General features: G+C 32.4%; 1 protein-coding gene across 2 annotated transcripts; it reads left to right on the top strand.

Moving 5' to 3' along the window:
* The first annotated feature begins 6,900 nt into the window (after positions 1-6,900).
* LOC137835084 (coiled-coil protein (DUF572)) lies at positions 6,901-11,230 on the top strand. 2 transcript variants are annotated; one of them, XM_068643429.2, is made up of 7 exons: positions 6,901-7,527; positions 7,744-8,028; positions 8,133-8,198; positions 8,978-9,031; positions 9,138-9,242; positions 10,238-10,319; positions 10,935-11,230. In XM_068643429.2, the coding sequence occupies exons 1-7, from the start codon at positions 7,330-7,332 to the stop codon at positions 11,114-11,116; spliced, it is 972 nt and encodes a 323-aa protein (XP_068499530.2). In that variant the 5' UTR covers positions 6,901-7,329; the 3' UTR covers positions 11,117-11,230. The 2 variants fall into 2 exon arrangements, with proteins under 2 accessions (XP_068499530.2, XP_090158865.1); XM_090302739.1 differs by having other exon boundaries at positions 7,409-7,549.
* Positions 11,231-17,983: the final 6,753 nt, after the last annotated feature.

Raw genomic sequence — 17,983 nt, 5'->3', positions numbered from 1 at the left:
CTTACAATTAACACTTTGCCTTCTTTTCTTGTATTGATGAACAAAGTATGCTCATAGTCACATTTCTCAAAACCTTCCTTCATGAAATAGGCTTCTATACGGCTATACCAAGCGTGTGGGGCTTGCTTAAGTCCGTAGAGTGCCTTTTTTAATTTGTACACCTTATGTTCTTGTCCCTTTTGCACATAACCGCAGGGTTGCTCCACAAAGACCTCTTCATTTAACTTTCCATGTAAAAACACAGATTTTACGTCTAGTTGGTGGATGGACCATCCTCTTTGAGCTGCAAATGCTACTACCAAACTCATTGTCTCCATACGTGTCACAGGTGCAAATACTTCAGTATAGTCTACCCCATGTTGTTGAGTATACCCCTTTGCTACAAGCCTAGCCTTGTATTTGTCGACATCTCCTTTTTCATTGAATTTTGTCTTATAGATCCATTTTACGCCAATCTTTTTTCCTCCCTTGGGTAACTCCATCAATTCCCATGTGCCATTTTTGTTTATTGCTTCCATTTCCAGATCCATGGCATGCCTCCATTTCTCACTTTTCAAGGCATCTTCAAAGTGAATAGGATCAGTACCTGCATGTATGGTTAAGTGAGCTTCATTATCATCTTCAGAAATACCTTCCCCTGTTGTATAGTCTCTCATCCAGATAGGTGGCCTCCTTTTCCTTCCTTCAGTTGAGCTAGGAGAGCTCATGTCAGCCAAAGAATCAGAGGAAAGATTCTCCCCTTCTATATCAGCGTTGAGATCAGATTCATCAGATTCACTCCCCTCTTCATTTTCATCAAACGCAACTGTATCCTCCTCGTGATCACCCCATTGCAATTCGCACATAATGGATCCTTCATATATCTTATCCCAATCCCAATTCATGTCTTCTTCGAATACAACATCCCGACTTATTATGATCCTTTGAGAAGTGGGATCATAAAGTCAATAAGCCTTTGATTCTTCACTGACTCCCAATAAAACACAGTTTAAGCTCTTATCATCCAACTTGGTTCTATTACTGTCATGCACATGAACATGAGCAATACAACCAAAAACTTTAAAATGTTCGACTGAAGGCTTGACTCCACTCCAAGCTTCTTCCGGGGTTTTATTTTTTACAGGCAATGTTGGGCTGCGATTCAATACATGCACGGTCCAGTTGACTGCTTCAGGCCAAAAGCTCTTGGGAAATTTTTTTGCAGAAATCATACTACGAACCATATTCATAATAGTTCTATTTTTTCGTTTTGCAACTCCATTCTGTTGTGGCGTGTATGCGGCTGTCAATTGTCTGCGAATACCATTTACTTCACAAAAATTAGTGAATTCTTGTGATGTAAATTCTCCTCCTCGATCAGTACGTAAGGCTTTAATAAATGAATTTGTTTCCTTCTGAACATGAGTCTTAAAATTTTTAAAAACAGCAAAGGCTTTTGATTTCTCTATTTAAAAATAAACCCATGTTTTTCTACTAAAATCATCAGTGAAAGTAATCAAATACCGTTTCTTGCTGTTAGAAATGGGTGTGATTGGTCCACAAATGTCAGCATGCACCAGTTGGAGAACTTGTGAAGCTCGCCAGGTGCTCTTCCTTGGAAACGAGTGTCGTTGTTGCTTACCCACCAAGCAATCTTTACAAAGTCTTACGGGAGACTTAAGTTGTGGCAATCCATTCACCATCTTCTTTTGTTGTAGAGTCTTCAAGCCCTTAAAGCTCAAGTGGCCATATCTACAATGCCAAAGTTGCCCCATATCTTCTGTAATTGTATTGAAACAAGTAGATGCTATAGGTTGTGATATAGCATGTAGTATGAACATTCGATTTGAAGTCATCTTGGTCTCCATGATTAAACCTCTCTCACGGTGAAACACCTTACACTTTCCGTTTTGAAACAGAATCGTAAGCCCTTTTTCTTGTAGTTGCCCAATACTCAATAAATTGTTCTTCAGTTCTAGAACATAGAATACCCCTGTAATTATCTGTGTGATTCCATTTACTTGCATCCGTATATTACCCTTACCTGATACCACCATGCTTGAGTTGTTACCAAGCTTCACTGATTCTCTAAAACTTTCATCCAAATCTGAGAAGTATTCCTTCTTTCCACACATATGATTGCTGCACCCCGAGTCAAGAAACCACACATCTGCTGTATGGACTTTATTCATATCCGTGTAAGCCATAAGTAACATTGCTTCTTCAGTTTCTGCATAGTTGGCCTCCTCCTTGCTTGGACATTCCCATTGAAAATGGCCTAGCTTGTGACAATGATAACACTCTACTATGGCCTTGTCGAAGCTTTGTCTACCTCGTCCCCGTCCTCTTCCTCTGCCACGACCTCGACCCCTTCCTCCAGATTGTGTTGCGTACGTAATTTTCAAAGAGTGTTCTTCCTCTACATGAGAACTCATGCGTTGTTCATGCACGAGCAGGCTGCTTTGCAACTCATCAATGGTCAAGGTGTCAGTATTCTTAGACTCCTCAATGGAACACACAACATAATTAAATTTGGGAGTTAAGGATCTTAAAATCTTTTCAACTACAGCAACGTCTCCCTTATTCTCACCATTTACTTTCATTTTATTGGCTATGGTAAGGGTCCGAGCGAAATACTCGTTCACAGATTCGTCTTCCTTCATGTGAAGAATTTCAAACTCTTTTCGAAGAGCTTGTAAGTGTGCACGCTTAACCCGGGATGAACCTTGATATTTCTGCTTCAAAGAATCCCATATGTCCTTTGTTGTATCCTTATTAATGATCGTCTCCAAGATAGAACGATCTAATGCTTGAAATAGATAGTTTTTTGCTTTCAAATCTTTCAACTTCTGATCGTCATTGTGTTTTCTCTGGGCATCTGTGAGACTAACACCTTCTGCTGGTGCAAGAACCCCATTTTCAATCACGCCCTAGTACTCTTTAGAGCGCATAAAATTTTCCATGAGCATCGCCCAATGATCATAGTGTCCATCAAATTTCGGAACTGCTGATTGCACAAATGAACTCTCTGACATCTTTGATGATTTTCCCTTGTTGAAGATTGCTGCTTCTATATTTTTTTTTATCAGGCCCCGTGATGGAGCTCTGATACCAGATGTTAAAAAGGTAGAGAAAGAGTAGATATACGGAGAGAAAAGTGCTCTGTACTTTATTGAATAAACGATGGCTATTATATAGCCTTTACATAATAAGCAAAGATCAAACTACCCATAACTAACAGTAATAAAACTGCCCACTACTAACAGATTCTAAAACAGAATAAATCCCATAACAATAGGTATTATTGTTTGACTGAATAAAAATCTAACGGTTATAAATCTTAACAAATAATCTTAACATTCAGGTGTTCATGTAAATTAATTAAAATTAATGGTTCAACCAATATAGTCATCATACAAAATAAATGTGCAAAATAAAATAGGATCATACTCCCACAATAAAGAGAAAAAAAAAATGATGGTTCTACTAGTTCAATTCCATTTGAAAAAATATTATTGACTTGTTTCTCTTTCTATATTTTGAATGCTTAGGTGCTTGACATAAATTCACAACTTTGTTTTTTTTTTGTATGGATTAGCAGGTCAACCCTCCAACCCGATTGATTTGTACGGATTGCGAGTTATGTGAAACAAGCTTAAGCGAATCGGCGAGTTGAATTAAACCCGTCCCACGTTCCCATCCCATATATATATATATATGGAGAATTTTGTTTTAAACGATTTGATAATAACAAATGTGGTGTACACATTTTTTAATTTGATTTAAGTAGCATTACTATTCCTATTTACTTACTTACTACTATTGTAACAATTCCCGTATTGATTTAAAGAGCAGTTTTTTTATCCCTTCTTACTTACCACGAATGTGATCATCTCTTTCCACTACGTATAAACCCAATCATCTTCTTCACACTTTCCCGCTGAAATTTAATGTATTACTTTGGTTCCCAGTTTCGACCACTACAGAACCTGTAAACGACGGTGTTCGCCACTGTTTTCCATTTTAATTATTGTTTTAAATGTGCCTCTGACATTTGATAGAGAAGACAATGTTGTTTCACATTAATAGCACAAACATCAATCCAATGCTATTTCAAATTAATTAATTCCTTAAAATTTTAAAATTATTTTTATCCCGCATTTTAATTCTACAGCTAATTTGGTTCAAATTAATATTATGTTTAAATACAAAGTCTTTAAAAAGTATTACTTAGTCTAAATTTATCAGGTAGGCCAATCAATGGGTATGTCAAAATAAAAAATGGAAATACACAATAAAAAATAATTCTAACATTAGAGATAAAATTGAGGATTTATGTCTTCTTTTATAGTAAATTAATTATAATTATTATTTTTTATTCTCTTATCCAAACATGTAGTGATACAAAATAATATATTTATATGTGAGATTGCGTAACATTATAATGTTATTGTTACATTTAGTTAATCTTTACATTACATATTATAAAACAATTATAATTATACTTTGTACGAGGTATAGATAATATTATAAATAAAGTATCAATTTCATATACAAGAGTTTAAATTAAAAGATTATAATATATCAAATATATAAATACGGGATAACCACTACCAATAACCACACATAAAAATATTTAAACTATGGAACTTTTATGATTGACCACTTATAAATATATGAAATAATTTATCATTATTTATTATAAAAGAACAATTATCTCTATTATAAGATACGAACATCCAAATCAAGTATTAAATAAAATAAAATAAAACGTTTTTATTCTAATTTTTTTCTACTTTCATCAATGTTGCATCTATCAATCATAACATTTTTTTTGCATATTCAATGTATTTAAAAATAAATTTACGTATGTCATTAATTTGTTTTATCTTTAATAATTAATTATTGTTATATTATATTATAATCATAAACTACAATTTCAGATTGAAGAAGATCACTTATTTATTTTTAGTTTTTTTTTTTAAAAATTTATAAACTACTTTCTTTCCTTAAAAAATCTCTAACATTAAAAAAAATATTTAAATAATTTTGACTTTTATTTTGAAACATTCAATTTTTAAAAAATATTAACAAAAATATAATGTAAACTAGCATAAACACGTCGATTATCTATATATTTTTTTATTATTATTTATGTATAGTTATATTTAATATTAAAAGTTAAATAAGTGATTGTTTTACTGTATAATAAGTTCACTGTTTAATGGTGAAAAAATATAAAAGTAAAATATACTTTTCTTTATTAATGAAACATTGACATTTTAATTTGATCGTATCCATTAAGTAGATCATTATGATAAAATTAAAAAATGACAAAGTGTATATATTTTTATTAATATTATATTTTTGAGATGTGTAAGTGGAATATAAAGTTTATTGTGAGTTGTTCTCAAAGTTATATAATATTTTATGACTATAAAGTTTGATTTTTGGGTTGTAGAACTTTCATTTTTAATATTTAAAATAATTATTATTTAAAATATTGTTACAAATGCTTAGTTATTTATTATATTTAGTTAATTTTTACATTGTATTTAGTTTTCAAATTGATTTAAATAACATTTTTTATTTCTATTAACTTACTCCTGAATATGCAAATTATATATCAAATATATAAATACTTGATAACCATTACCAATAACGAAACATAAAAATTGAAAAATTTATACAACCCAAAAATCAAATTTTATAACGATAAATTATAATATAACTTTGAGAACAACTCACAATAAACTTTAAATTCTATATAAAGATTTTTTTTTTATAATTAGTTTTTGGTGCATATAATTTTTTTTATTATACCCTTATTTAATATATTTTATTTTATTAGTACATTGAAGTATTTTGTTATTTAATATGAATTACTTAAAAAATAAAATTATTTTTTTAATTTTTAAATTAATATTAATTGACAGTTTTATGTGTAAATTAACTTCCCACACTTTTCTTAATTCTTTATTTTAAGACAACAAGAGAAAGAAAGAGAGAACATACTCTCACTCTGATTCCGTTCTCACACCAAATCTCACATATCAAATAAAATAACATCAATTTTCAATCACTTTCTCTACTCCATTTCAAGCAACTCTATTCTTTGGTAAAGTCATTATTCTTTTGTATATACCATCAAGTCAATCTTAACCTTAACGTGAACATCATCACACCCTCCGATCCCAAAATTACCAATGAAAAAAGAAAAAAACTTGAAAAAGAAGAGAGACTCAAATCAGAGAAGAAGAAAAAAGAGGTTGATTAATCAATTCATAATTTTTCTTTTACATGTTATTTTTTGCTTTTCAATTTCGAATCATCCAAAATTATTTTTGTATGTTAAATTTTTATCATCGTGAAAGTTGAGTAAAAGAGGAAAATGCGAATACACAGACACATCCACCCCGGTGTGTTCTGCTAGTTTATATAATATTAATGGAAACATAGACACTATCATTTTTTAATTTTATCATAATAATCTAATTAATGAATATGATCCAATTAGGATATGATTTCACTTTTCCCTTAATTCTTTATTTTAAACATCAACAAAAATAAAAAAGAGAACAAACCCTCACTCTCATTCACTTCCCCCTACCAAAGTTCACATATCAAATAAAATAACCTTAATTTTCAATCACTTTTTCCACTCCATTTCGAGCAATTCTATTTTTTTGGTAAAACCATCATATTTTGTATTTACAATCAAGTAAATCATAACCTAACGTGAACATCATCTCACTCTCCAATCTCAAAACTACCAATGAAAGAAGAGAAAATGTTTGAAAAAGAAGAGAAACTCAAACCAGAGAAAAAAAATTAGAATAATTAATCAATTTATATTTTTTTTAATATGTTATTTTTTTTTTCAATTTTAATTAAGTAGAAGAAAAAAAATTGCAAATATACATATACACACCTGCGTTTGTGTTTCCGCCAATATATATAAAAGAAGTAACCCTATTTTTTTTAACTAAAAAGTTAAATAAATAATTATTTATATATTTACATATTATCTATTTATGTAAATAATAACTATTTTAAATTTACTAAATTAACTGTTATTGTAACATTACAATTGTTATATTACAATTTAAATTTACTAAACTCTGCTGCAGTAGTGATTTTCGTCCTTCCTGCGCTAGGTTTTCTTTTGCAGTTCACGTTCTTCGTTTTTAGCTGGGTCTTCCTCTCTTTCATTGGTGTCGTTCTGATCAATTTTGGTGTTACTTCCCCTGCGTTTGTGATTTTTGGGCGCTTCTGTGCTGCTTTCTTTGGGGGAGTTTGTCGCTGGATTGTTTTTTAGGGTTTTTTTGGTGGTTATTTTGAAGAAGAAAGATGGGAGAGAGGAAGGTTTTGAACAAGTATTACCCGCCAGATTTTGATCCCTCCAAGCTTCCCAGAGCAAGAAGGCCTAAGAACCAGCAGATCAAGGTTCGCATGATGCTTCCCATGAGCATCCGATGTAATACTTGCGGCAATTACATCTACAAGGGCACCAAGTTCAATTCCAGGAAGGAAGATGTTATTGGCGAGGTTTTTATTATTTTAAATACAAGTTCAGTATCAACTTTTCAATCTATAGTACTTGTTCGTGTTATCCTTTTGGATTTTGTATTGGGTTCCTTCAATTTTATGATTGTTTGTGGGTTTGTGTGTTGCTGTTTAACTTATTTGTAGGATTTAGAGGTTATTCTTGCTTCATGTGAAATTTGATTTCAATTATGACTTTGAAATTGAATTTTTGTGTAGACGTATCTGGGAATTCCAATATTCAGGTTCTACTTTAAATGCACCAGATGCTCAGCTGAAATTACCATGAAGACTGATCCACAGAATTCAGATTACATTGTTGAATCCGGTGCAACCAGAAATTTTGAACCTTGGCGTGCAGAAGATGAAGAAGCTGATAAAGTGAAGCAGAAGAGGGATGCTGAAGAGATGGGAGATGCTATGAAATCATTGGAGAATAGAACCCTGGATTCTAAAAGGGAGATGGACATCCTAGCTGCATTGGATGAGATGAAGTCAATGAAGGTAATCACACTCTCCATTTGTTTTAATTAATAATTACATTTGTGCGTGGATGTAAGGGTCTGTCTGTGGTAAGTAATTGCTAACATGACTCTCTCGTTTTCCAGTCTAGACATGCAACTGTTTCTGTTGATGAAATGCTGGAGGCTCTGCAGCGGACAGCAGCTGATAAGGTAAGAGAAAACTACTTGTCATATAGTTATTTGCTCTGTAGTTTGTACAAGAAATTTCCTGTTTTTGAAATAAGGGTTAATTATTATTGTTCACAAATATATACAATTTTAAAAACTTAAGCTCGGTCTGAAATGTAATTTATTGGTAGCCGTTCGTTGATAAAATCAAGGTTGAAAATTTAGGCCCAGAGACAATGAACTGGTTATAAAATGATCACTCTCTCCAGTAGTTCTCTGCGTAGTTCATTTTTTTTTATTTGTCAGTTATGGTCATTGAAATGCATAGTCATTAAGACAGTCATAAATATCCTTGATTATAAGAAATAATAACTGTTACTGTATGTTTCTACATTTCCCTCAATTGAAATACTCAATATTTTAGTATCTTATTATTTTCTCTTGTTAATAATAACAAATGTAAAATTTAGATAATGGACAACTTGCATACATTCTATCTAAATTTTTAAGAGGACCTAGGATTCAGTTTATATGTTCCAAGCTTGGTGCATATGATCTATATACTCCAGCTTGAGGGGAGTGTTGAAATGTAATCTTATTTTATTAATATTTCCTTTGTGCTTACCACCCAACTTTAGGTTCGGGTTTTAGGCAAGTGTCTTGCCTCTTTCTGTATCCCATATATTTACATCAATAGGAAACACGACAGTGCAAGAATATACATTGGTTTTCTATCGATATTATTTGTTCAAGTGTTATTTTGAAGCATTCTTTAATTATCATCTTCCTCAATAATTCAAGTTAATTTATAATGATTTCAGGAGAAGAGGCTGGAAGAAGAAGATGAAGCACTGATAAAATCAGTTGTTTTCCATGTAATATCCTGCAGTTCTAGTTCTCATCCCTCTAGTTACTTTTATTGTTAATCATCATCTGTTTTTTAATCTATATGTTTTTTTTGCTTTATACTACATTTAACAGAATTCAGAAGGTTTCGTCAGAAGAATTCCTGATGAAGATATTGAAAGTGAGGAGGAATTAGATCAGCTTTCAAATGGACATGGTGAAACAAGTTATAATCCTAAGGTATGATGTGAAGTGTACGTGTGTCTGTGCAGTAATATATTTTTCTTTATCGTCTTGTTGGCCTAATAAATTATCATAATCATTACACAGTTACTCACTTATGATCATTTTCAGTACACTCTGTAGTCTTAACTAATGAAATTCAAGACCTAACCTTCGACTTCATATTGCTCTTGAACTAAGATATCCCGCATTTTTAGTAACCACTGTCCTGAGTCATTTCTCAGTTCTCTTTCTCTAAACCAACTGGCCCTGAATTTGATTTCACTATTCATTCACAATTTTTGTATGGCAGGCAGGGTCAAATGAAAATTTCTTTTAGCTTCTGTAAAGCTTTTTGATTTTATTATCAGGGGCATAATTGACTTGGAGGATGGTAAATATTGTTGGAAAAAAGAAGCTTTATTAATAAGGAAAGAAACAAAAAGTGCAGTAGTGTCTACAGGATCATAATGGCTGCTTGAATACATATATCTCTGGTTTTTTTGAAGCAGTCAAAAAATGAAGTTGCAGTTAAAATACCTGTGAAACACTCCCTTGTTTCTATGTGGATAAAAACAAAATATGATAGTCTAGAATTTGTAAGTACATATTTATAGTTTCTTTGTGGTGTTCTGCTGTTGGTCTTTTTTTCTTAAGGTTATGGGGGTTTCTTAGGTTTATAGAGAGATAGATATTGACATGCTTTGTTGCATGTTTCTTGATCTTTATTTACCATTTACTATTTGTCTCTTTTAAAATAAATTATTGCTTGGAAAAAAAAAATCGAAGGAAGTTTTCTATTTCTATTTTCTTATGAGTGTGGACTTTTTAGACTTGAAATATGGAAGAAATATATTATACCTGTGAAGATCATCAAATGTTTTTACAAATATATAGTTGAAGTTTTTCTGTATTTAAAAATTTAGGTATGTGATTTTTCATTCATTCAAGGCATCAAAATCTTGTATAAAAACTACTGTTTGAGCTTGTGTTTGTGTTGTATCTGTGTGCAGAAGCAAAAGATTTCTGAAGATCATCCAAGCAAACCAACTGACTCTCTGACAAAAGCTAGTTTAGATGATTCTGGCAAACAAGGTATGTGAACATCTTTTAATGTGTTTATCAACTAGATAGATACATCGAACTTCACCAATGCATTATATACACTGAATTTTAAGAAATGTTATCGCTCAGTGAAGTCATTTCTATTTAAAGAGGATTGACATGAATGCAGATCAATTTGAAGGATCAATTGATCTGGTTTTACCTGTTATATTTGTTATTTCTCTTTCACTTGGTAGTATCAGTCAAATAACCCAATCCACATTATTACCCATCATCTGTTTGACATTTAGTAGTATCAGTGAAAGAACCCAATCCACTTTACCCGTCATCTGCTTTTGACATTACATTGATGTTATACAAGCACTCCCTCCTTCCTATCAGAAGGAAAACCTTGAGCTCTGCACAATTCCAATCTGTTTGTCTAATATTTATGGAGCCATGTTCGTAACACTAGTATGATTTTGCAGAAAATGGGTAGGGGGAAGATACGCACTATTCACACCTGCATCGTTTCATTTTTATTCATGTTTAGTTGGCTATAGTTTGATTTATTTATTGTTTGATATTTTTCTTAGAAGAGATGTTTAGTAATACTATCAACATGGGAATGCAACCCAGATAGTTAACCATGTTTGTTATTTGCAGAAAACAAACGCAATGGTGGAAAGCTTAATCCTTTAGTGAGGATTTCTGTCATTAAGAAACCAGCTATATCTGACGTTAAAAGTCCCACAGAACCAGAACAAAAGAAAGAGGAAGATAATAGAACAAATAGTGCTAGTGGACTACAATTTTTGTGTCAAAACTATGAAAGTGACGAAGATTAGTTGTCATAAATATTGAATGACTATTTGCTGAACAGTTGCTCTCATAGGATTCTGATTGTAAGTTGCTCTTATACATACAATATTATGACTGGAGTAGAAATACCCAGTTTTCAAGCTCCTCTAGAAATTTGCAGAAATGCTTCTCATGTTTAAGAGGATATGGAGGAAAAGATCGTAAGTTAGACCGTGGTTTATTTTATTTGTGTGTACAACATAGCTTTGTTAATGTGCTACTATCTGATTCCTCCGCAAATCCTGTTCTGCATAATTCCGTCTTAAATATAGTTAGAATAGGTTAACCTACTTTCTGTCTTTCTTTCGAAAGCTAAAATGTTGTTTTTTTGATATTCTTATGTCATCTTGGTTTAATCTTTTCATATATTCTCTTTGTATCTTTGATGCACTGACTCTTGTGTATAAATACATGAAAAAGATGAGATATGAATTAATCTCTTAAACATTCACTCACAAGTTGGTATCGGAGCGTGTTTTTCTTGCTTGTTTGTGACCGTACGGTAAGAATTTTGCCATTCGTTGCCATCTTTTAGAAAAGTTTACTGACAAGTTCTTTATCTTGGTATACTTTTTGTTGAGCTTGATTTCTTGACAGAAGCTTTTACAATCAGAAGAATTCGTGAAGATATTGAAAGTGAAGATGGTTAGAAAAGTTTAATAATGGATACAGATCAATTTTCAACTTGTGATATGAAATCTAATATATTCGGAACTTTTAGAACATTTAAAATTTGTAACTTTTTTTTTTCGAAAGATTAAAAGTACTGTGCAAGTGATATTCAACTTTTTTATGATTTTGTCCATATGTTGGCATCTATTAAACAAAAATATCACATTGGAACGGTTAAGAGTACTCTGCAAGTGATATTCAACTTCTTTATGATTTTTTATGTTCAACGATCTCTGAGATCAATTTATTTTTATACATGAGAGTGGTACAAGATAACTTGTTGGCAAAGGACATGAATATAGAGGACTATATTATCTTGGATACTTGATTAATTGCTTATGATAAATATTTTTTATGATACTTCCTTCTTTTTCTTCCATTTCTTCTAAAGTTCCTTATTTTATTACTTTAATTAATGGGTCCAAAGTTGCTTTCTAGTGAGTTGGTCAATTCCTCCTCTTTTCCTCTTTGAACCTTAACTTTGTTCTCCTCTTCCCTACTTTTCTTTTTAACCTAATTTCTTTTAACCAATTAAACAAGCCATTGAATTGTTCTGTGATCTTTGAGATCAATTTTTTTTCATACATGAGAGTAGTATGAGAGAACTTGTTGGCAAAGGACATGAATATAGAGGAGTGTATTATTTTGGTACCAGATCTTCTATGTCCTAAACTTTTGCACACTTTTTAAAATTTAAGAAAATGGCTCTAAACTTAGCAAACTTCAACTCTTAGAATGCGAGTAATGTCAACTAGGGAAACATGCTAGATTTTTTTTTCAAAAAATAACTTCATGCAACTGTTTTTCCCACAATTTCTTCTGTCATTTATGGCCCAAGTTGAATCACATCTTTTGAGTTCTTATATTTTGTTATATTTATTGATGAACATTGTCGATGTACTTTGCTTTAGTGATAAATCAATCTAAATTGTTTGTTAAATCTATCTTTGTATCTTTCCTTAAAAAAAAATAAAAAATCAATGTATCCAAGTTATCAAAATTGAGTGGTAAGTTACATTTTACACGAGTCTATTTATCCTCATATACTATAATAAAAAGATATATTAGAAAAAAAGAAAAAATATACTTACCTTATTGTTTGGTGTTAATGTACTAGTTCATCATTGGGTGCTATTATTCTTACTAATTGCTTCCTCATAAATAGAATGTCCTCTTCTCTTGAAAATCACACTTCCTACATTATCTTGTTTCTAAATGAACCTTTATTTCATATCTTTCCTCATGCCTTTTGTTGTGTATATTATATCCATGATGTGTTCCTAGGTCTAGACAAGTTATCTTCAAAATCCATCAAATGTGTTTTCTGGGATATTTTCATCACCAAAAAGGTATGAATGTTATTTTTAAAGACTAAATGGTACTACATGTATTTGAATATCACTTTTTCTTGAGAGGCTCTCATTATTTTCCTTTAGTCATAAAAAATGATAGTTTTGTCCAAACAAGATTTTTTTGTCTCATTAGTTGAATCATTGTCATCCTTCTTACACGGAAACTAGTTCCTTTTTCACCTAAAAGAAAACACACGAATGTATTTATGCTATTAAAGTTAGGCAAAAATGGAAAAATTGATTTCCTTAAAACAAGATTGGTGACCTAAAGGTACACATAAATATACTATTTAAAGGACAAAATCTCTAGCATAAAGGTTTTCATACTAGAGCTATAAAGATTGAGGATATGGGTTTAGCTTTCATCACTACTTGGAACTTTATTTTCAGGAAGAGTAGTCATATTTTTCTTAAATGAAGGGGATTTTTGTTACTATGTGAAAATATTTTTTTTTTATGTATTTTGATGAGTACATGATGGTTTATATCTTTGGTTGGATTTCATTTATATGTTTGCTCTCATTTTTGTTGTTTTTGATGTTGAAACTGTTTTTCTTTATCCATGGGCAATGAGTTTCGATGTATTAGGGGTATCCATAATTTTAAAAGCTTTCTTATAATTACTTCATCCTTCGGTGTTTCTTCCTGCACCCATCAATTTTCAAAAAAGATTATTTTACCCTTTTTCTTGAATGACTTTCAAATTATCTTTTATGGAAAAAATTTCTGGAACATATTTTTCAAAATTCATGAAATGCTATTTATAAGTGATTCAAGAATGCTATTTATAAACTCTTCACTATTTGTGGCAGAAGATTCAGCTTCTTCTGGTTGCTCGACAAAGGATAGTTGTTCTGGATTTCTAGCTTCTTGAAGTTGTGCAGAGGGTATAAACTGTTCTTTAGTAGCAATTACAATTGGAACAACATTTTCTAGTTGATTTTCATAATTTATTTATGCTCCATTGACAACTGATGTTGCAACAACTTTGGTTCAGTCTCCAGGCCAAGCTACCATCCTTTTGAATTCATTTTCTGTTAGTATAGGAAAATGTGTAGTTGGTTGGTGCAACTGCTGATACTGAGAAAATAGAGAAAAAATGTTAAACAAAATAGTATATGCACTATGGTTAGATGTTAGTTGCCATTGAATGTGCTCTAAAGTTTCTTCCATCCTTGACTGAGGTTAAGGGGCTTCATGTATGGTCTGCTCAGCTGCATATTCCTCTTTTGTTGGAGTAGCTTCCCTCATCCATGGAACCTGATTATGAATTGGATTGGTGCAATGAGTCAAGATGTAGGCTTTGTTGATGGAAGGTTTGAGAATGTTCACTGGATAACCTGTTAATCTTACTCCATATTCTTTGCATAATTCAAATATCAAACTGGGAAAAACTAGAGGCTTTGCTCTAGCACTAATATGAGAGATTACTGATATGTGCATCTCTTCAGAGATCAATTAAGCTATATCCATTGTCTCAAAAAATTTTGTTTTCTAAAACCAAATCCATAGTGATATCAAAGTCTCAAAAACACATCTACACCATATCTCCACCTTTTTCATGGCCTCTTCTATCTGTAAAACAAAACAAATACTATAAACCTGAAGAACCTTTAGACCAGCCACTCATTATCCCACCTTCAATCAATTGGCAACATGTGCAGATTGGCCCACAGAACCACAAGGTTCATCCCATACGTACCAAAAATGATCTATAGGCTCAATTGTCCAAAGAGACTATCCAAAATGGAAAAGGCCAATACATCCTACCACGTAGTTGAGCTGCCTACAACATTCAAACCACATCCAACAACCTCTAGAACAATCAAACGAGAGCTACCAGATAAAAGTATAAAGTTATGGCCAATGGAACAGTCTATCAAAACCTTTGAAATTGGAAAAGATAAAGTTCTTCTAGGACCTATAAAGGCCGAAGTTGTATCCAGAGTTATGCCAAAAACCTTTATGAAGTGCCACATTTTTCATGTTCCTCCATCCATAAAGGTAACTAAGCAGGAAGTTTTCAAAAATAAAGGCCGACATCATCTGTCTACTTCTTCCAGGATTAAACTTTCGCAAGCTTAAAAAGGTTGTCCCTTCTGCTCCAACAAAGCCTAAGGAAGTTTCAAAACCTGGATCCATGGATTGGAGCGATGTGTACAACAAAAGAAAAGGGTTTACAAGGCTGCTAAGTGAGGATGAGGCTACCAATATATGGCAGGAAAACCTGGCCAAACATTCCTTATAAGCCTCCTTATCTGGAGAAACTGATAAAGTAGATCCGTCTGTTGATTATGTTGTTCCTCAAGTATCCTTCGTGAAACCCTGTCAAACCTACTCATCAGACGATCTAACAACGTTCTTCCTTCAAGAACCTGGATTTGAGTTTTGGCAAAAGGTCTGGTATCTTCCTCAAGGACTATCTGGGCACTTCAATTTGTTTAAAACCTCATTTGAAGAAGCTAAAGCTACTCTTGAAAAGGATATTCAAGAAGTGAAGACAGATGAGGAAGACAACAATCATGAGGAGCCATTGGCCTCTTGGAACTTTCAGAAAATCCTTCTAGTGAACAAGAGTCTAAATATGACCCTAAGTGGACGACAAGAATACAAAGGATGATAAATGAATCCATTACGACAGTATCGGCTGAGATGTCACAACGTCTGAAGGAGTTAGACGATAAACAAGAAGATTTGCTTGCAAGAACCACAACTTCTCCATCATCCTAAATCCAATCAGCCTTCGATAAAATTATGGATAAACTGAAAACCAGCCCCAACCTCAACAAAACTAAAAATAGTTTTTTAGTTGTTGGATTTTTTTTTTAAAATTAATCCCTGAAATTTATGTGTATACTTGTGCTTATCTGTGACATTAAATCTTTTTGATTAAGCCATTTCATATATATCACAGATAATCTTTCTTGTTGTACCCATAAATCACGCGAGGGAATTAGATGTAATTCTCAAAATTGAAAATTTTCTTGGGAGAATATCTATTGTTTCTTGAAAATCAAAGATTCTAGAAATATGTTTTCAAATATTTCATTTCCCATAATAGATTATATTTGAAACTTTAGGATCTTCCAAAGCCTATATAAAAAGCAAACAACCCTAAACTCATAACACCCAACTCGAGAGAGCCCTAGAAATTTAAGGAAATCCTTTTGAAATTCAATATGAGTCAACCTGATGGGGCCTACTCAGCAATCCTGTATCTTCAAAACCTTCTAGAGCAAACTCGGAAGATCACCCTCTTTTCTCATGCAAGGAAGAAGAAGCCAGTGAAACAAACACTAACTTTCTCAAAAAAAAAGGGAGAGATTGGTAGCCTTCAAGGAAACTCTAGAAAATCCCTAGACGTAAGAAAATCTGAACTAGATCACGAGGAAAAGTGACTGCTACGATACACCCTAGAGATGATCACGAGATCTTTTCTCTTTGAGCATCGCCACATGAACATGGGCATTGGTAGGATAGAAGAAAATTTAAGAATAAACATAGAGGATGATCTTCTTCTTGTACAACAATTGGAGGCATCTTGGTCACATAAAATAGCTTACCAAGCCCTCAATTTCACTCAAGAAATAAATCTGGCCCTGAGTGGCAGTTGGTTCTCTGATCAGACTCAACCCTCTCAGCCACAAAATTCACCACAAAAGTGATGTTTTCATCATTTTTTTCTACTGTAAAAAAAATAAGAATAAAACGTTTTTGTGAGAATAAGAGAGAGTGTGAGACGTTTACTTGAAGTTTTGTTTTTGCCTATTTGTTAATAAATGTTATTGAATTTTATCTTTAAACAACTATATACTTTTGCTAATTTGTGTCATCATAAAAAGAGATTGTAAAACTGAAAATTTAAATTTTCATATGATAACAAAACATTAAATTTTCATATGATAACAAAACACTATAAGATTATTACAACCAAACTCACTCCTGTACAACACAAATAGAAACAATATATCAAATGATACACGAGACACGCATTGCAAAAAATACAAAGAAACTTACATTTATATAAAGACTTACATAGCAAACACAATCTAAAAAAAGAAAGATAATGTGAACTCCAAAGAGAAAATCTAACGATGCATCAGACACGCATAAAATAATCACTGGAGCATCAGAAGATGGTCTTATCATACATGAGCTACAACAAAGGGCTTATCAAGTTGGTAGACAATGTCTACAAGAGAACTCAATGGACCAAACATCATACTCTAGTATTAGACGAAGGCTAACGCATAAGTGCTCAAAGCTAAATGCGTCAGACTATATTGTTGGACATGTTGGATGATACCCTGAGAAGTTCATATAAAGCATGAGTGTTACACAAACCAGACGATGATCATGCGTTGAACGAATGATAAGTGCCAAATTTCAGTAATATCTCATATTAAAATATAGACGATTATGGATTTAATTGATAAAATAACCATAAGATAACCCCTAATTTATGAATTTAAACATTTTTACATATTTTATGTTTATAATTTGAATTAGAACGATTTATTTCCAAATTTGTGTTAATTTCAGGATTCCATGGAAGAATGGAGATGAAAGGGCAAAAAGAGAATAGACAAAACTAAAAAGGGAAAGTTGGAACGCATCAGCACTCACCCAAGCTGGCCTAAACTTGCCCAAGCCAAAATTTCTCAGATGATCTCACCCAAGCGAGCAAAATCTCGCCCAGGCGAGATCACTCTAGTGACTTTGGACTTGTTTTCATGCAACTCGCCTAGGCGAGTCCATTATCACCCTAGCGAGAAGTCACTTATACCAAACCCAACTAGGTTAAATATGAGGTGTGAGACATAATCCTAG

The sequence above is a fragment of the Phaseolus vulgaris genome, chromosome 5 (genome assembly GCF_051622355.1).
Source record: "Phaseolus vulgaris cultivar YP4 chromosome 5, ASM5162235v1, whole genome shotgun sequence".
NCBI classification, from domain to species: domain Eukaryota; kingdom Viridiplantae; phylum Streptophyta; class Magnoliopsida; order Fabales; family Fabaceae; genus Phaseolus; species Phaseolus vulgaris.
Note: the sequence above shows the minus strand (reverse complement) of the source record. Positions and strands in the feature narration are given on the sequence as shown.